At 39.7% G+C, this 20,692-nt stretch overlaps 1 protein-coding gene across 3 annotated transcripts in view; it reads right to left on the reverse strand.

The window, feature by feature from the left end:
- DYNC2H1 (dynein cytoplasmic 2 heavy chain 1) overlaps positions 1-20,692 on the reverse strand; it is a 164,829-nt gene that overhangs the window by 44,202 nt on the left and 99,935 nt on the right. For all 3 annotated transcript variants that reach the window (XM_083499074.1, XM_083499072.1, XM_083499073.1), the window contains 8 exons: positions 18,342-18,414; positions 17,141-17,301; positions 9,502-9,627; positions 8,739-8,849; positions 7,676-7,831; positions 6,347-6,422; positions 2,119-2,330; positions 1,258-1,362 (listed from right to left, as the gene is read on the reverse strand). In XM_083499074.1, coding sequence (XP_083355200.1) covers positions 1,258-1,362; positions 2,119-2,330; positions 6,347-6,422; positions 7,676-7,831; positions 8,739-8,849; positions 9,502-9,627; positions 17,141-17,301; positions 18,342-18,414 — 1,020 coding nt within the window. The remainder of the gene's footprint in view (positions 1-1,257; positions 1,363-2,118; positions 2,331-6,346; positions 6,423-7,675; positions 7,832-8,738; positions 8,850-9,501; positions 9,628-17,140; positions 17,302-18,341; positions 18,415-20,692) is intronic.

The raw sequence follows: 20,692 nt of genomic DNA on the forward strand, positions 1-20,692 counted from the left end.
TGTTTGATGTATTATAGTATTTTAATATTCTTTTGGAAGCCGCCCAGAGTGGCTGGGGAGGCCCAGCCAGATGGGCGGGGTATAAATAATAAATTATTATTATTATTATTATTATTATTATTATTATTATTATTATAGAGTCGTCTCTTGTGTTGTTGGAAAAGAGTGTTTGTGATGACCAGCTTGTTCTCTTGACAAAACTCTATTAGCCTTTGCCCTGCCTCGTTTTGAACTCCAAGGCCAAACTTGCCAGTTGTTCCTTTTATTTCTTGACTCCCTACTTTAGCATTCCAATCCCCTATAATGAGAACAACATCCTTCTTTGGTGTCATTTCTATAAGGTGTTGTAAGTCTTCATAGAACTGATCAATTTCAGTTTCTTCAGCACCAGTGGTTGGTGCATAAACTTGGATTACTGTGATGTTAAAAGGTCTGCCTTGGATTCGTATCGAGATCATTCTATCATTTTTGAGATTGCATCCCAGTACAGCTTTCGCCACTCTTTTGTTGACTATGAGGGCCACTCCATTTCTTTTACGGGATTCTTGCCCACAGTAGTAGATGTGATGGTCATCCGAACTGAATTCGCCCATTCCCGTCCATTTTAGTTCACTGATGCCCAGGATGTCAATATTTATTCTTGCCATCTCATTTTTGACCACATCCAACTTACCAAGGTTCATGGTTCTTACATTCCAGGTTCCTATGCAATATTTTTCTTTACAGCATTGGACTTTCCTTTCGCTTCCAGGCATATCCGCAACTGAGCGTCCTTTCGGCTTTGGCCCAGCCGCTTCATCAGCTCTGAATCTACTTATACTTGTCCTCTGCTCTTCCTCAGTAGCATGTTGGACGCCTTCCGACCTGAGGGGCTCATCTTCCAGCATCATAACTTTTATATGCCTGTTGTCTTTGTCCATCGAGTTTTCTTGGCAGGGATACTGGAGTGGCTTGCCAGTTCCTGCTCCAGGTGGATCACGTTTGGTCAAAACTCTCCACTATGACCTGTACATCTTGGGTGGCCCTGCACGGCATAGATCATAGCTTCTCTGAGTTATTCAAGCCCCTTCGCCACGGCAAGGCAGTGATCCATGAAGGGGCTTATTTTCCTTACTTTTCCCTAAAAAGGGAACGAGCCTGGAAGCAATAGATCTCATTATCACAGGGAACCCTGTAAGATTTATTTTTGAACAGATATGATCTTTTTAGCAAGTGGCATGTAACATCTTGATAATAAACAAACAAACAAATGCTTACTAGAGAACTGGTCATTCGTTGAGATGAGCGAGCAATGTTGGCAGGCAAGCCGAAGAAATCAGGTTTATCATCTTCTGGAAGACTTTCAATAACATGACGGTAATCCTATGCAAAAAGGAAAACTGGGATTCAATATGTTATTAAAAAATCTCCAAGCACTCTTATTTTAATGAAAGGAAGAGAAACATGTGAGTAATATACTTTGGAAATAAATTTCAGATTTAGATTTCAGTCTTTTAGTTATGTTCTTAGCCAGCTGAGTTCTGAATACACTAAAAAAATATATAATTTTGAATGCACCCATAGATATGGTTAATATTATTAATCAATCTAAGTGACACAAAATTTTTTAAAAAAAACTTAATAAGCTTAAACTTGATAATAAAGTAACTACTGTAACAATAAAATCATTAGGGCTGTAATCCTATATACATTTCCTTGGGAGTAAGTTTGAGTGAGCTCAATTCAATTTACTTCTGAGTAAAAATTCTTAGAATAATGTGGTGGTTAATAGTAAAACAACAAGAGATGTTTTTAAAATTCAGCTTATCATATGCTCAAATCAGGAAAAGACGTCTAATGATTACCCACAATCCAAAAAAACCACGAGCCCAGTATTTGTATTTTTTATAGCTGTACTACTAGTTCTGACAGAATAAGGTAGCTATAAGTCTCTAAGTCTGAGATTCTCTCAGTTCTGGTCAGCCTTCAGCATGCCAGCAGCCATAATAAAACAAGTCTTTAATAGTACTAAAGTTGGTCCACAATTAAGCAACAAGAAGCATAATCACCTGCCAATTTAATAAAGCCAAAGAAAATTAATATTATTTTAACATCTGATAAGAAGGGACACATACTCACCAATATATTGCAGGAGCTAGGGAGAGTGATAGAATATGGAAATCTGCTCATCTTCTTGCCCCGGAAATTTGAGTCAGCAATGACTCTGGAATTAAAAAACTGTTCCAGGTATGATCTAAGGACTCTCATATCAAAGTAATTATCTATACGACCTCCATAAATAGCATTTTCCAATAAACCATGCACGAATTCCCACTGAAAATCTTTGGCGCCTGTAAATTATTAAATATAAAGCATGTAAAAATATGGCACAATGGCTTGGTTTCGGATTTCATCAATAAAGCAATCTTTAATACAGTGGGCAAATATATTCTGCCATGCAGTGACTCATGTCTATGCAGATGACCTAATGTTTTCGTTTAACTATGACATTACCTCCATTATAGATCCCTAAGGAGCCTTAACCATTCTGGCCTCAGGGACATTAAACAGTCCCTCTTTCCTTATAGCAAATCATAAGTATCCCCAGCAGCTGAGGATACACTCTAGAAAGTGAAATCTATCCTGTGGTACTTCGGTTTATGAACTTAATCCGTTCCGGAAGTCCGTTCTTAAACCAAAACTGTTCTTAAACTGAGGTGTGCTTTCCCTAATGAGGCCTCCCGCCACCGGTGCCCTTCCACCGTTCAGATTCTGTTCTTAGACCGAGGTAAAGTTCTCAAACCAAGACACTATGTCCACTTTTGCGGAGTTTGTAAACCAAATCATTCTTAAGCCGGACTGTTCTTAAACCGAGGTACCACTGTATACCAAATAAGAGAATGTAAAGACAATTTCTTGGAGCATATTCCCAAAGCATTAGAACCTTCCCCTTCTCCAAAGTGCAGTAGGAATGAGAGACAGACACTTCAAATGGAGATTCCTTTTTTTTCTTACCTGTTTACCTTCCTTCCCCAGTCTCAACAAAAAGCTTCTACTTAAACTTTCTCTGTGTGTGTTTTTAACGTACTGTTGTAGCTCTGCCTAACTTGGCAGCTATCTTTTTAATTTCCAAGTGATCTATTTTCAGATGTGTTGAGAAGAAAAGCGTGACAGAGAAAAATAGTCTGGCTGGGATTTTTGGGAAGTTGTGGGATATGCCCTTTCCCCACACTTTTTGGTGTTTGAATCTGTGCCTGTTTCAGGCTTGAGTTTTGGCATTAGAGATACTTTTTCTTTCTTTCTGGAAGTGAGGCTTAAAGCCTTCAGTTTCAAACAACCCACCACCTCATCAACCTGTACGCACTGATAACTTCCTCTGCCCAACCTCCCGTAGTGTAACTTCCCACATAATGCGCAGGGTGGAAGCTTAGATTAGCTCCAGAGAAGTTGCTGATTTGGGATGAATTGTACCAACACAGAGGGAACCTGAGCTGCCTGATGCTTCAGTATTTCTTGATCAAGGAACATCTCTCGAAGAGGGAGTGCCCTGGGCATTATTTTGAGTTATGCTCAGTCTTGGAAACCACTTCCAATGTTATTTTTAGGCTTTAAAATATGTGAAGCAAGAAGAAGAGGTCTCTGAGAGTATGGCGGGAGAGAAAAAACTGACAGAGGAGATGCCTGCCTCCTAGAATTCTATGCTCTCCTGCCTTGTCACCAGATGAGATCATACCCAACCAGTGAATGGATTCCGACCGACGCAAATAGTGTTTTACCCTTGTTACGGAGTAATTTCTATCTTACTGGTTACATGGGTGATGAATGAAAAGTGCTTCTAGGTGAAAGGAAGTGCATGGCACACCAAGATTCATACTAATAGGCATGGTAAACAGGTAAAGGGACACCCCCCCCCTGACCATTAGGTCCAGTCGTGGCCGACTCTGGGGTTGTGGCGCTCATCTTGCTTTATTGGCTGAGGAAGCCGGCGTACAGCTTCCGGGTCTTGTGGCCAGCATGACGTAAGCCACTTCTGGCGAACCAGAGCAGCGCATGGAGATGCCGTTTACCTTCCCGCCGGAGCGGTACCTATTTATCTACTTGCACTTTGAGGTGCTTTCGAACTGCTAGGTTGGCAGGAGCAGGGACCGAGCAATGGGAGCTCACCCCGTTGCAGGGATTTGAACCGCCGACCTTCTGATCGGCAAGTCACAGCGCCACCTGCATCCCGATAGGCATGGTAAGGAGTTCAAAACCCACAGCGCCACCTGCGTCCCGATAGGCATGGTAAGGAGTTCAAAAATCCCCTATTCATCCACACCCCTCATCTAGCCATTCCCATGCTGTGTTGGGAAGAATCTTCATCACTGAAACACAGTTTGCTGTAGGGTAGCAAAAGGCTGCTCTATTGTCTCCAGCAGCTTGACTTCTGTGTTGGGCAGGCAGGGAGGGAGATTTCCTCTTTCCACCCAGCATGGACACTCAGAAAAGTTAAAAACTATTTTCACAGGTTATGAGGGACTTGCTCACAAATTTACTGACAGCTGCATGAGTTATTCTAGATAGGAAGTGGAAGGGGCAAAGTGAATATAAAATGGAAGAATGGTATAAGGAGGTGTGGGATATAGCTATGAATGATATTAATACGTGCTATTAAGGTAAGATGGGAAATATGGAGGAGAAATGATTTTGAGGAGATATGGAAGATATTCGTAGAATTTGTACCGTTAAAACGGAAAGGGGTCAAACCATCGCAAGAGGTGTTAAAATTATGGGAGGCTGGATACTTACAATGGTCAGGTCTCGGGGGTGGAGTGCACATTTTAATGTATTTTAATTTATTATTATTGCGTTGTCAAAATAAAAATAAAATCAGGGTAGGAAGGGTGGGAAGACAAGCAGAAACTTTGCATGTTAAAAAGAAATTGTATATGATGTTAAATGCTTTGAAATATTTTCAAAGGCTTAATAACAATGGAGACTTTAAAAAACTATTTCATTAAATTCTGTCCTTTTGACAACAGTAAATTTGGAAAGTCATTTGCCTTGTGACATATATTTTATTTGTATTCAAAGAATCACTTGCTGTACTAGATAAAGAGACCTTAGAGGCAACCAGCTGCCTTTTGTAGCTGCAATGGAAAAGGAAAAAAACCCACTCAAGGCAGCCAGCTGCTTATTGCTGGCTCTGCTGCAGCCGTGGCAAAAAAGCCCCCTGTAACAGCCAGCTGGACTTCACATTCCTCTTAAACTAATGGAACAAGTTCTTTGCAAGATTTAAAAGAATTACCGTATTTTCCCATGTGTAAGACAATGTTTTTTGCTAAAAAAATAGTCAAAAATTGGGGGTCATCTTATACACGGATGGTGAATGCACAAGGGTTTGGGTTTGGGATCTGGTGCGAGCGGCCAGGTGGTCAGTTTCACTTGTCCGAACAGCCTGTACACATCCTCAGAGGTAACAGATTGGAACTGATCCTTTGCAACTTGACCAGACAGGACTCTAAGCACTCTCCCACCCTGGCCCCACTAACATGGTGGAATCTACCTCTTTCTGAATCTTAGCAACTTTATCTGCCAAAAAAACCTCATTGCAGGAGATCCTGATGTCCTCACCAGGCACCAATGGTGAAGGTGGTTCCGTGAACCAAGGAAAAATATGGCAAAAACCAATCCTGTTCAGTGAGAAAGGAATGCAGTAGAATTTACCTCGGGCTAAGTGTGAATAAAAGTGCACCCCTGTCACATCCTGCCCCATCAGGCAATGGGGTACCAAACATCCCTGTTGAATCTAGTGAAGCAAAATCCTCAAACTTTCTACACTGAGACTGAGCTGGCTTAAGTATCGTGACCTCCTAATCTTTCAGAGAAGCATGTTTTAAATAATTAAACCCTCTAATTAACTTTGTACTGATACGTTTAAATGCATCCTTTTGGACATGATCAAATTTATCTGTCTATTATTTGGCATTTTTCGCAGTTATACATGCAGTTATGTTCATGTGACAAGTCAACCAATATTAGTCTTCATTCAAAGTTATCTGAATAACTACACTTTTTATAAAAATTGCCACATTCTTTTCCAAAGATTTTCTTATAAAGAGAAAATTCATGAATTGTTAATGTAAATATGCTTGTGAACTATTTAAGAATTAGCTTTAAACCACCCTCAGAGGAAAGTCTTATTTTGAATTAGGACAATAAACAATATTTTGGATCAATGGCTTTGGTGCTCCCCAAGTCTTTTCCGCAATTGTTATCCTTCCATTCCTTGTTAAGCTCAAATATGGGAAGCTCACATGGATTTATGGTTTTAGCAAAATGAAGTCAGACAATGAAATCAGAGTTCCCTGAGAGCAAGATGACTCACCTTCGAAGAGTCTGTCAATAATGTCATACCCTGCACGAAGATCAGATAAAGAAAATTCATAAAATTTGGTCCAGCCCTGTAAGAGAAAAGTCAGTTTCTATTACTCATTATTAAATGTGCATGGCCATATGATGATAAGAAAATGTTCAAAACTATGTATCATGGAGAAACATAGAAAAAAAAAATAATGTAAAAGAAAACAGTACTAAGGCGCCGTAGACCAAAAACGTTCTACAGGTCTGAGTGAATGATTACTGACCAGTAAATAATGAAAGAACTTCCAAAACAGCCTGCTAACCCATAGATTGCCACCACCCAGATTTCTAGGACTGCTAGCTATCCCAGAAAACACACAACACACTGAACTTCTATGCCATTCAGGCCCTACATGCAAGGCAATGTTTCTGAGCAATGCAGAGATCCAGAATTCTTAATTACTTTACTATGCTTTTAGCCTGAATTTTGGGAAGAAGAAAAAAAAATGCTTAACATTGAACAATAATGTTATTTTCAAATGCTTTAAAATTCAAAAGTCTCAGGGGGGAAAAAACCCAAGTGTGAGGATCCAAATTAATCACAGGGGCACCACACAAGACAACAAGGCAGGGTTAGCTTTGGCAAATGAGGAAAGAGTCTTATTTCATTTAAGTCACGGTGACCTACCAAAGTAAAGTAAGAGCAAGTATCAATTTTGTGGGGGGTAAAAAAAACCACCCCAAACTTGCCCTGGACAGCTTTCTCAAGGCATAGGTCCAAATCAAACAAATTGTAAGAATTTATGACAGCTGCATGGCCTGCAGGCATTTAAAACAGCTTATTTCAACCAAAACTCCAGTTTGGGAAAACAAACCCCAGTTACTACATTGTAACAGTTCATTTTAGTGCAAGTAAACAGTGGAAGCTAGTGGGGTTTCGCATGGGATCTTCTGTTAGGTGGACATGGAACAACAGCTATTATATGAAACAAGCTGTTTCTTTATAAAGCTTCTCCCATACAACAGAAATAATGTTAGCTTACAAAAAATAAAAGTTCACTGAATTCAATTAGATCTACCCACCCACCCCTTACTTTTTCAGCACTGGTCTTTATGGTTCAATCTTTATAATAATAAATAATGATAATAATTTTTTATTTATACCCCGCCCTTCCCGGTTCAGAAAACCAGGCTTAGAGCAGCTAACAACAAATTTAAAACACTTAATTGATTTAAAATCAAGAAAGGGAAGGTGCACAATTTATTTTAAAATTAAAAATACATCTGAAATGAAAGGAAACAATTAGCAACCGAAAAACAAGATAAAAAAATAAGCAATGAGTAAGACTCATACCTGAGGGATATAATTCCTTCTTTCTTGACATGCTGCATGAAACCAAGCCAAGCTAAAGAGAGCATGGGCTCGAGACAAATTCCCTTTTTTGCTAATTTGCTCCGGACTCCAAGATTCATAAGTTCGCAGTAAGTTCTTTTTCAGGCCTGGAGGTGCCTATGGAAGAAAATAAAGTCTTAGTATAAAAATTGTATCTGCAAGCAGAAGTCATGCAATAGGGCTTTACCGTTCCTGTCCTCTCCTTCCCGCTACAGCCCATTGTGACACACAGCAGGGGACGCAAAGAGTTACAATGGAGATGTTGTTGTTGTTTAGTCGTTTAGTCGTGTCCGACTCTTCGTGACCCCATGGACCAGAGCACGCCAGGCACTCCTGTCTTCCACTGCGTCCCACAGTTTGGTCAGACTCATGTTGGTAGCTTCGAGAACACTGTCCAATCATCTCGTCCTCTGTCGTCCCCTTCTCCTTGTGCCCTCCATCTTTCCCAACATCAGGGTCTTTTCCAGAGAGTCTTCTCTTGAGGTGGCCAAAGTATTGGAGCCTCAGCTTCAGGATCTGTCCTTCCAGTGAGCACTCAGGGCTGATTTCCTTCAGAATGGATAGGTCTGATCTTCTTGCAGTCCATGGGACTCTCAAGAGTCTCCTCCAACACCATGATTCAAAAGCATCAATTCTTCGGCGATCAGCCTTCTTTATGGTCCAGCTTTCACTTCCATACATAACTACTGGGAAAACCATAGCTTTAACTATACAGACCTTCGTTGGCAAGGTGGAAAAACTGAGAGCAGGAAGTTTGCCCCTCTTGCACAATCTGACTCCCAATGGTTTTTGCCGATTCTCCCTTCACGCTGCAGCCCATATAGCCAAGAATTTTACTGAGGGTCCCCAACTCCCAAAAGAGATTTTTCAAGGACTGCAGTGAGAAAGAAGGCACAGGAAACCCCAAATTCCCCACTGGACACCTGCTCATATAACTCAGAATACAATCCTATGTGTTGCTTTAGGTGTCAATTTATTTGTTAATTCCCTACTATGTTATATTTTGCTGGTAATTTAATCTTGCCTCATATGTTATCTTCAGACTTGATTGAAGCAAAATAGGAGAAAATTTAGAATGGACTTCAGCAGTCAGCCAAAGACGAAAGCCAGGCTGGGGTTGCAGATTATTCAGTTCCTGTAGAAAAGAAATGTATTTATATTAACAAACAAAAATTTAAGCAATACCACTGATGCACATGATTCCTGTCTGAAAACTTTGGGCAATAATTGATATTTTAACACACCAAAAGGTATTAGTGGAAGCACAAGCCTTATTCATCCAAAAATAATTTCAGGTTAATTTTAGTGTTGACTTAAGCAAAGGATCTGAAACTATGGTTTGGTCTTGGCTTGTTGTCACAAACTATTGTTTAAAAAAAAAATTCCATGAATTTGGATGTTATTGGAAACTGCAGTTATCTTAAAACTCACAGTACAAGCTTTCAATCTTCTGTCCCATGTAAAACAGGAGAATAGTAGGCAGCATGGAAGCACAAGGTTTGTGCAGACTCATTCACATAGTGGGAAAACAAAGTTTCTGGTTATGTCTGAATTCAGCTTCCAACAGATTCCTCTCTTCTTTTGTTGTTTGAGCGCTTGGAGCACAGCAATTTTTTCTAAGCAGCTGAAATATGTCATATTTTTCCTAAGGAAATTTAATGCATAGTATTTCAATGGTTTAGTATTTTAAAAAATAAATAAATTGGGGGGCACCATATTCTTTTCAATGCATAGGGCTTCTGGAGATCTTAATCTGGCCCTGCTGCTGAACATGTATATTCTCTTACCTTTTCTAATATGGGAAGCCATGACACAACCAGATGCAAATTCTTCAAGCAGAGCCATTCTCCATTTCGTGCACATTCTTTTACAGTCTGAATAGCTAGATCAGCTTGGCCCTGGCCCATAGCAACCTACAAAAGACAATCAAATGTTCTAGTTTATCACAGATATATGGTTTTATGTATCTTTTTTTAATTGGACGATGGGTTTTAGCTGTGATTTATCTCCAGTTTTATTTATAGATTGCTTGGAGAGATTTTTAAATAAACAGAATTCCCACACTATGACACTGTGAAAATGCACAATATGGTAAGTTTAGAATTGCTATTGGCAGTTATTTGTGAATCATTTTGAGACTTCCGGTCGGTGCCAGCGCTTAATGGCGGTCCTAGCTCCGAGTTCCGGAGAAGGACTGCTTCGCAAGTTCGGGTCTTACCCGCTACGGCAAGCGGGGGACCCCTAAAATCCCAGGCGCTGAAGCCTGAGAACAAGGAGACTCGGTGGGCACCTTTGCGCCCCCCGGTACCGTGAAAGAGCCTTTTTAAAGGCTACGGATCGACATCGGGAGTGAGCGCGGTGCTGAGAGTCGCTACCCAGCCTGCGAAGTGAAGCCGCGTCGCCATAAGCGGAGAGCGCCGATTCCTTCCTGAAAAGAAAATCTGGACTGAATCCCCGTGAGTAAGAGCTGAAATATAATCGGGACCTTTAAAATTTTAAAAATTGGGCTAAAAACGGGGGAGATTTAAACAAAGGAAGTCTGCCTCCCCCCGACTGCATGAAAGCGAAAGCAACGGAGCTCTAAACCTGCATCCGTTTAAACTTGCTCTTTGATCAGCTTAACCGGACATTCAGACCCTTTGATCTCCCCTCTAGCTAGCAGGGCAGAGGGGAGGTGAATTTGAGCAATAACTGCAAGATTTATTGGAAGTAAAAAACCTCTGCTGTCTCACTCATTTGAAAGCATGAAACGGTCTGCCTTCTTAGTACACTGAACTGACTTTTCCCTGTGAAGTGATTCTTTGATACAAAGTTTCCACAGTGCCTGGCTACTGTACAATACAACAAGAAGTAGCATAAATAGGGCAACTGTGGCAATTTGAAGTAACAAGCTTCTAGACTTCTGACTGTGTTAATCTCCCTTTTATATTTTGGACATTTGGGACAGTCTCCTTTGTCTTTATATCTGGAATCTTTGCTCTATGGCCATTTTGATTTGCTCCCTCTAGAGGACAAAGTGAAGTCCGGCACGGCCTAAGACAGTGGAATTTTCCAAGGGAGAATAAATCCCGTGGGAACTGACCTTGACATGAGTGGCGCACAAGAAGAGATAGTCACAAGGGCCAAGACCAAGCAACAACTACAACAACAGCTGCAACAGTCACAGATAAAGAAAAGAGGCTCAATCTCAGGCGCAACAGTTGGATCAACAGGAACAACAGCATCAACAGGACAAGACAAAGGAGCAGCCGTCTCTATGGAAGCTGTGACAGATGCCTTGCTCAAGATAAATCAAACTCTGGAGTCTCTGACAAAACAGACTTCAGAGAATACACTAAAATTAACAGAAATTTCAGCAAGACTAAACCAGAATACAGAATCTATAAATAAATTGGTGGAGGAAAACGCCACTACGCGCCAAATTGCGGAAGACGCCAAAGCTACTGCGGGAGAGACACAGGAGAAATTAGAGCCGATCGCCAAGAAGGTCTATGAGCATGATGCAACTTTGGCCTTGTGGGAGTTACAGAGGAAAGAGAGAAATTTAAAAATAAGACTGATCCCGGAGAATGAAGGAGACAACCTTGTGGAATACTTGACACGGGAGTTTGTGGATTGTTGGGAACTCCAGGAAGACGAATTTAAAATTACGACTGCCTTTAGATTGGGTAAGAAGCAAAATAGAAAGACTCCGAGAGACTGCTTGATTACACTTAGATCCAAGGAGGAAAGAGACAAAATATTGGGACTACACTTTGAAAAGGCCTTGCAGATTGGAAACTCAGCTGCACAGATCTTTAAAGACATCCCAAAATATTTTCTGGACTTAAGAAACTACTACAAGGACTTAGCCCTTTTATTAAAGAAAAACGCTATCCGTTTCAGGTGGGAATTCCCACAAGGGCTGTCATTTGACTACAAGGGAAACAAAGTGAAAATAAAGACAATTCAAGATAAAGACAAATTTTTGGCAAGACACCAGGAGGACTTACAGAAGGGGACTGTTGATGTACTTGCAGAACAGAGGAGAGCATTGGATATCCTGAATCTCCCGTTTGGACAAAAACCACTACCATCAGAAGAAGAGCAACAACTTGGAGCTGTTGGAGGAGCCTTAGAAAAATAACAAGATGGCTCTGCAATTCCTCAGTTGGAATTGTAATGGGCTCAATGGGCCTTTGAAGAGAAGACAAGTATTTCATATATTGAATAGAGAACAATTGGACTTGATATGCTTACAAGAAACTCACATAACCAGAGCCCACAGGAGATTACTTTCAAATAAAAGGTTAGGACAAGAATTTATTTCATCAGACAAAGTTAAGAAGAGAGGAGTTGTAATATATGTGAAGGAGAAATGGGCTCCAAAAATGATATTCAAAGATGAACAAGGGAGATATTTGGCTGTGGAGATACAAGTACAAGGAGAAAAATTCCTAGTTGTTGGAATTTATGCACCAAATGAAGGCAAATCCGACTTCTTTAAGAGACTTCATGAAACTCTGATGGACTATCTGGACTACAATATGATAATTATGGGAGACATGAATGGCGTGGTCTCCACCAATATGGACAAGGCACAAAGACTTACAGTCACCAAAGAAGGGAGACTCCCTAAGACTTTTTTCGAAATGACTGAAAATATGGACTTGATAGATATTTGGAGAACAAGGAACCCTCTGGAGAGAGAGGGAACCTTTTTCTCCCAAGCAATGATGACCTGGACCAGAATCGATCAAATCTGGGTTACTAGTGGAATGGCTCCGAAGATCAAGAAAGTGGAAATCTGCCCAAAAACTTGCTCCGACCACAACGCCGTGAAGATGGAGATGAAACTCACAATAACTGGTCAATTTAGATGGAGAATGAATGACACCCTCTTTCGAGATAAGGAGATTCTCACGAAGGCCCAAAAGACCCTAAAAGACTATTTTGAAATAAATTTGAGGACCGACGTGGAGAAAAGAGTGATCTGGGACGCAAGTAAAGCGGTGATGAGAGGATTTTTGATTCAACAAAACTCAATAAAGAGGAAAAAGCAAAATGAGAAAAAAGAGAAGATTCTGGAAATGATAGAGGAAGGTGAGAGGAAATTAAGAACAAAACCAAAGTCTCAGGACATTTTAAGAGAGATAAAATTATACCAAACACAATATATGGAATTGATGAACCAAGAGATTGAATGGAAGATAAGGCAAATGAAGCAAAAGACTTTTGAATCAGCAAATAAATGTGGCAAACTTTTGGCATGGCAATTGAAGAAAAGGCAGAAACTAAATACAGTTACAAGCCTGGAGGTGGATGGAAGGAACATATCCAAACCCAATGAAATTAGAAATTGCTTTCTAAGCTATTTTAAAAAACTCTATACCCAAGGCCCGCAAAATGAAGAAGATATAGACAAATTTCTCGGAAAATATGGACTACAAAACATCTCTCATCAAAGTAAGATGGACTTGAACCAGAGAATTTCAGAACAAGAGATAGAGGCTGCCATTCAGAATATGCAACTGGGCAAATCTCCGGGACCAGATGGACTGACTTCCAGATACTACAAATCGCTGAAGGAATGGTTGACTCAACCATTAAGAGAAGTTTGTAACGAGATCCTTGAGGGAAAAAAGGCACCTGAATCGTGGAAAGAGGCATATATTTCACTCATACCAAAGTCAGAGACTGAAAAGACCCAACTCAAGAACTACCGCCCAATATCCCTGCTTAATGTGGATTACAAAATCTTTGCAGACATTTTGGCAAAAAGATTTAAAAGAGTTTTGATGGAGAAGATTCATAAAGACCAAGCAGGCTTTCTCCCTAAAAGACATCTAGCAGACAATGTAAGGAATGTAATAGATATTTTGGAGAAGCTAGAGGTGAATATAAACACCAAGGCAGTATTGATCTTTGTGGACGCGGAGAAGGCCTTTGATAATATCTCTTGGAGTTTTATGAGGAAGAATCTTCATGGGATGGGGGTAGGTCAGGGTTTTGAGAATGGTATGGCTGCAATATACTCTGAACAAAAAGCTAAACTGATTGTAAATAATGTTGTGACTGAGGAGCTTAAGATAGAAAAAGGAACACGACAGGGGTGCCCGATTTCCCCATTACTTTTTATTTCAGTTCTGGAGGTGTTGCTGAATATGATAAGAAATGACCAGCAGGTCAAAGGTGTGCAGGTCGGAGCTAAACATTATAAGTTAAGAGCGTTCGCAGATGACCTAGTATTGACTTTGCAAGAGCCAAACACTAGTACGAAAAGGGTTTTAGAAATAATACAACAGTTTGGCCAGGTAGCTGGATTTAAGTTGAACAAGCAAAAAACCAAAGTTTTAGGGAAAAACCTAACAGATATGGAAAAGGAGAAATTTCAAGAGGAAACAGGTTTGACTGTGGTCAAGAAGGTTAAATACCTAGGGGTTTATTTAACATCTAAGAATCAGAATTTGTATAAGGACAACTATGAAAAATGCTGGTCAGAAATTAAAAAAGATTTAGAAATATGGTCAAATTTGAAACTGTCAATGTTAGGCCGAATTGCAGTAATTAAAATGAATGTATTGCCTAGAATGTTATTTTTGTTTCAGACCTTGCAGATTATTGATAAGATGGAATGTTTTAAGAGGTGGCACAAAGATATCTCGAAATTTGTCTGGCAGGGCAAAAAGCCCCGAATTAAATTTAAAATATTGACAGATGTCAAGGAAAGAGGGGGTTTTGCCCTGCCGGACCTAAAATTGTACTATGAGGCAGCAGCTTTTTGCTGGCTCAAAGAATGGATGCTCCTCGAGAACACGGACATCTTGGATCTGGAAGGTTTCAATAACACCTTTGGTTGGCATGCATATCTTTGGTATGGTAAAGTTAACAGTGCCTTTAAAAATCACATTGTCAGAAAAGCATTGTTTAATGTTTGGATAAGATATAAAGATCTACTAGAAAACAAAACCCCTAGATGGGTGTCGCCAGTGGAGGCTAAAGCAGTGAAGAAACTCAATATGGAGGTCGGATGGCCGAAGTATTGGGAAATCTTAGAACAGGATGGAGATAAGTTCAAACTACAAAGTCAGGAGAAATTGAAGCATAAAGTAGAAAATTGGTTCCAATACCGCCAAATAATGGAATTTTTTAAACAGGACAGGAAAGTCGGTTTCCAGGTGGAAAAATCAAAATTAGAAACTGAACTGTTAGAACCCAATATTAAGAATTTATCTAGAATGTACAACTTGTTGTTGAAATGGAATACACAGGATGAAACAGTTAAATCGGCAATGATTAAGTGGGCTCAGGATGTTGGACATAATATTATGTCAGCTGACTGGGATTGGTTATGGAACACCGGTATAAAATTTACGGCATGTAATGCCTTAAAGGAAAACATTATGAAAATGGTATACAGGTGGTACATGACCCCAGTCAAGCTGGCAAAAATCTATCATTTGCCTGATAACAAATGTTGGAAGTGTAAAGAGACTGAAGGTACCTTTTATCACCTTTGGTGGACATGCCCGAAGATTAAGGCCTTCTGGGAGATGATCTATAATGAAATGAAAAAGGTACTTAAATGTACCTTTTCTAAAAAACCAGAGGCCTTTCTCTTGGGCATTGTCGGCCAATTGGTGACAAAGAAAGATAGAGCTTTTTTCATGTATGCCACAACAGCAGCAAGAATACTCATCGCAAAATATTGGAAGACACAAGATTTACCCACTTTGGAAGAATGGCAGATGAAAGTGATGGACTATATGACACTGGCCGAGATGACAGGCAGAATCCGTGACCAACGAAAAGAGACGGTGGAAGAAGAATGGAGAAAATTTAAAAGTTATCTTAAGGACTACTATAAACTTAATGAATGCTAAAATGCCGTGGTTACCAGAAACAAAGGGGTACAGGGATATAAGGTTAGATTATAAAAGAGGACTAAGAGGATAGAGATTGGAAAGTAACAATTGGGAGTTGCTAGTTGAACTACGGACATTGGGATGCAGAGAGGGGGGGTATGGGGAAGTCCAAGAAAAGAGGTTTATGAAAATATGTTTGAAACTATACGTGTATGTTTGTCATTTTTAATGTTTGTTTGTTTTTCTTAAAAATGCTGTAAAACCAATAAAAATTTTATAAAAAAAAAAAAAAAAAAATATTTGTGAATCATTTTGGACCACATCATCTCTAGTTAATGGAGACAGATTGCAGCTCTGTTGGTCTCATTTACATTTGTGCTGTGTCTTTATTGTATACAAAATTACTTCAGTGTAAGCTGAAGGGTCCTTCCTCTTCACTTTACATCTTATTTTTATTAGAGGGAAGCAGAATAGCAAGTTAACACAGCTTCCATCAGTCTCTGCGTAGTGTTGTACAACTTTCCATTTGGAAGATCTAGTTTTTAGCAGCCAAATATATTAAAGTAGACTTTCAGAAGAAGATATGGCAAACGGAAAAGGATTTCTGGTTCATTCCAGTATATTTATTAATAAAACTTGTATAAAAATAGTGCATTTGCTGGCCCAATTCAAGCTGCTGGTTTTAAAGTGCTAAATATTTAGGGCACAGAGTATCTCACACAACATCTTTGCCCAAATATTCCCACCCACCCCAGCTTTGAGATTTGTTATTGGCATCATACTAAGGATGACATTATTTGACAACAGAAAGACTAGCATTCACCAGGACCAGGGCCTTTTCAGTAGCTGCCTCAATTGTTGTGGAATGGCCTCCTTCAGGAGACTTGTTTAGCCCCAGATCATGTCTCCTTTCAAGGAAAATCTTTTATAACTCTTGTTTTGTCCTATTGCTGCTTGATTTGTTCTGTTACGGTTTCCTTAGTTTTGAAGTTGACTTAAAATTGCTTTATTCGTGGTATCATATTAAATCATATTGTAAACTAATTTGAAAACAGCAAATAGAGGTACCGTATTTTCCGCTCTATAAGACGCACCAGACCACAAGACGCACCTAGTTTTTGGAGGAGGAAAACAAGAAAAAAATATATTCTGAATCTCAGAAGCCAGAACAGCAAGAGGGATCGCTGTGCAGTGAAAGCAGCAATCCCTCTTGCTGTCCTGGCTTCTGGGATAGCTGCGCAGCCTGCATTCGCTCCATAAGATGCACACACATTTCCCCTTACTTTTTAGGAGGGAAAAAGTGAGTCTTATAGAGCAAAAAATACGGTATATAAATCTACTAAATAAGCTAACAGGTCTAGCCATCAATAATATTCATATTTCTTTAAAGGCCTGTGAACGGAGGGGTGGGTGCTCTGAGGGCTAAGCTGGGCAGGGGGCCCTGCCAGGGATTGGACACTTTTTTGTTTCTAACAACACTCCTGGCCCTAGGCATCAGACAAGCTCTGCATGTGCCTGCACGAACCCTTACCAGGCAAATAATTTGTGGGCTTTTTAATGCACTGACATATATGAAACTTACCTGATGGTAGCACTCCCCATTTCTTTCAACACTTGCAAGTTCTTGTAATTCCTGAGACGGATCAGCACCAGGAGAAATAATGATCAAGATAGGTTCAATTTCTAGTGTTTCTTTATATAAGCGTTTCAGATTCAGTGGAGGAGGTGACAACTCTTTGATCCCTAGAAATGGACAAATATATATATATAAAAATTTTAAAATACCAGTAAAGTTGGGAATGCATTCTGAGTAGCTACCTCTTTGCATCAGTGGTTGGAATAGTTTCCCAAGTTCCCGACTTCACTTCAGACAAAACAGTAGATCTTTGATCTATAAAATATCTTGTTATACAAAATCACACTGCAAAAATCAGACAGTAAACTATAACAGGGTGGATACTGTCATAGATATTGACCTTCCTTTCTAGTAATATTGAAGCTGGTGATAAAAGTGCCTGTATTGAAAACATATTACTGTAGCTAAAAATACCATAATTCAACTCTTGAGTTCATATACACCAATACTAGAGCTGAAAAGGAGATACATTTTAGAACTTGAACACTACAAATCACACCACCTCTATTAGTAAAATGAAGAGAGAATGGTAAAATGTATAATGATATGTTAAAAATGTACACAACCTCCAAGGAAACTCTAACACCAGCAAAAAGCAGTAATAAAAAAGCAAACTCATGCGCAGAACTACTGTGTTACAACTGTCAGGTCATTTGCTTGTCAGTGTTTTAAGAAACTACACCTTCCTGTTTAGTGTGTCTGATGAGCATTTTTCAGGCTTTCCTGAAAAAATCATGGGTAAGCACACACTTAGATTCTAATGACAGATTGTTACCATGTAGAAAAATGAACAGAAAAGGCAAGAATGAGAATAGCGACAAGAGCTGCCTTTTGTATGAAGGAAAATATAAATAAAGCTGTCGCAAAAATTGGTTCATGGGCAAAAGGGGAGGGGATAGATTCCTAGGAAGAGATCCTGAGCAGACGTCAAATAACCACTGCCACTGCCTGGATTTTAGTTTTCAAAAATGGCTTCACATGTTGCCTCAGCTACTGGATCAGAAAGAAAAACTGTATGTAGCACCTAAATGTGCATATGATTCTCTGCATAGGGATATGCATGTGCTTTGGAATATATAGTACCCATACCAGAATCAAGGTGTAATTGCCTTTTAACTCATGTTGTTCTAAAAAACGATCAACTTACCCAGAGCTTTACATGCAAAAAGGGCCATTGCGCTCTGTAGTCTATCTGGCCTGACAGCTTGGACCACAAGGACCTTGAAACAAATATAGTCACATTAAAATCCCAACATATTATCAAATACCGGTGTGCATTTTTTGATGTTAGCCGCCCTGAGCCCGGTTCCGGCCAGGAAGGGCAAGATATAAATAAAATTTATGATGATGATTACTACCACATGATTAACACAAGCGCAAGGATTCAAGTTAGCACAGACGGAATTCCCCCCCCCCCTCCTTGCCCTGCACCATCCTCCTGATAGGGGAGGAAAATGTAATACAAAAATCTTTAAAAGAAACTGGGTATGCTTTTTAAAATATGAGCTTTTTAAAAAAACTAGACGAAGTTATTTTCCAGATAAGTTACAATGCTGATTTAAAATACATCAATAATTCAACAAATAAGAGAAACACAAGTAGTTATATATGTTGTTTGGTCTGTGTTATTTTGAGGTTAAGATTTTTTTAAAAAAATTCTTTACTTGTAGGTTCAGATTCTTGGTAATAGGAGGCACTCAATGAAAATAATTGGTGCTTGATTCAGAACAGGTAAGAGCGCAAAAGAGTTAATCTATCAAATTATCTGCCACATGATGTGGTGATGGCAATCAAATTGGATCTTTTTTTTAAAAAAGGATATTGGATCTGCAAATGGGTATTAGTTATGACAACTGTAGTGGAATATTCATGTTCAGAATGCCATCGAATACCAGTTGATGGTGTATGTGGAGGACAGCAGTAAATGATTATTAACATGACTTATCAGTGTTAGTCCTGGAAACATCTGGTTAGTCACCGTGGGAGTAAAGAGACCTGGACTAGGTAAATTTTAGTTTTGATACAGCACATGTTTTTGCATCATCTCAATTCAATATAAATTCTGCAGTATTTCTAGGCTTGTCAACCAATTAAAGTATGCTTTCTGGGTGATTGACTTTTGAAGTTAAGCAACTAAAATAAACACCAATTGGTGAGCTGTTGTATAGGTGAGATTGAAGAGCATTTAATGGAAAGAGTGCTTTATTTTAATAAAATGAACAGATAATCTTCTTAAGTAGTGCCTGAATTTATTTTTTTAAAAAAAATAATATTAACAGTTCCATCAGCACTGATAACCTTCTCACAGGTGATAGCTCCAATTAAAATCAATTAAAATGGCTGTTTTTAATATGTGACTAATACAATAATCAATTCTGTTGCTCAGTCAGTCAATGCTTCTAGGCCTCTCTCTTTACAATATGGCAATCTGATGTAGCTGGTAGAAGCTGACAAAACAGTAGTACTGCAGGGGTAAATGAAACATTGTAGCACCCACTGTAAGAATGTAAGAGGAGCCCTGCTGGACCAGACCAAAGTCCCATCTAGTTCAGCATCTTGTTTTCAGAGTCATCAAACAGGTGGAAAGTCCACAAGCAGGACAAGAGTGCAACAGCACTTCTGCGATTCCCAGAGGCATACTGTCAGAGGCTAAGACCTCTACCTGAGGGATAGTTTTATTCCCCAGAAGATGTAGTAGATAATAAGGCTGCACTACTTACCTGTCCTCCCTTTGGCCAAATCGCCACGCATACTGAGACAGGAGAGGAGGAGGGGTGAGACAGAGACCCTGAAAACATGCTGGCAGAGCCAATCCAGTCCTCCTGCCAGTCCGCCATTCTGACCTTACTCCTCCTTTTCTTCTCTAACCAGGTAGGTAGCAGTGACTAGGCTGGAGGGAGGTCAGGTCAGTGATGTGCCCCCCCCCCCATTGTCTGCTACTGCCTGGAAGGTGAGAAGTAACTAACTTCCTCTTATCAAAGCCCGAAATTTACCTGCACAGGTGGGCTAACTCTATACAGAGATTTGCCTAGACAATCAGGAACAGTGGCCAATCTCCTTCTTATTATAGCCATTTATTATATATATATATATATATATAATTGCATTTTAATAAGGCAAGCTGGATCAAAAAGTCAAAAGTAAGGATGGATTGAAAGTTTCTAGTCCTTGAAAATATAATTTATTTATTTATTTTACTTCTCGGGCAAGATCCTATCATCTTAATAATAAAAGTAGGCAGGCGGGCAGAGCACAGGCACAAGTGTGTTCTTATTTCCTTAAGACTCATATCTTAAACCTTTTATTCCTCTCCTCACCTGGAGACGGTCTCCACCATTCCTCCTCTGCCCAGTCCCTGACAGTCAGACAGGAAGGAAAAAAACAGAGAGAGAAGACACCTGCTTCCCAGAATTCTATGCTCTCCTGCCTCATCACCACTGAGGTCATACCCAACCAGTGAAGGGATTCAGACCTCCAAAATCTATTCTTCAGGTAAGA

This window comes from Podarcis liolepis, assembly GCF_965112155.1.
Source record: "Podarcis liolepis genome assembly, chromosome: 4".
NCBI classification, from domain to species: domain Eukaryota; kingdom Metazoa; phylum Chordata; class Lepidosauria; order Squamata; family Lacertidae; genus Podarcis; species Podarcis liolepis.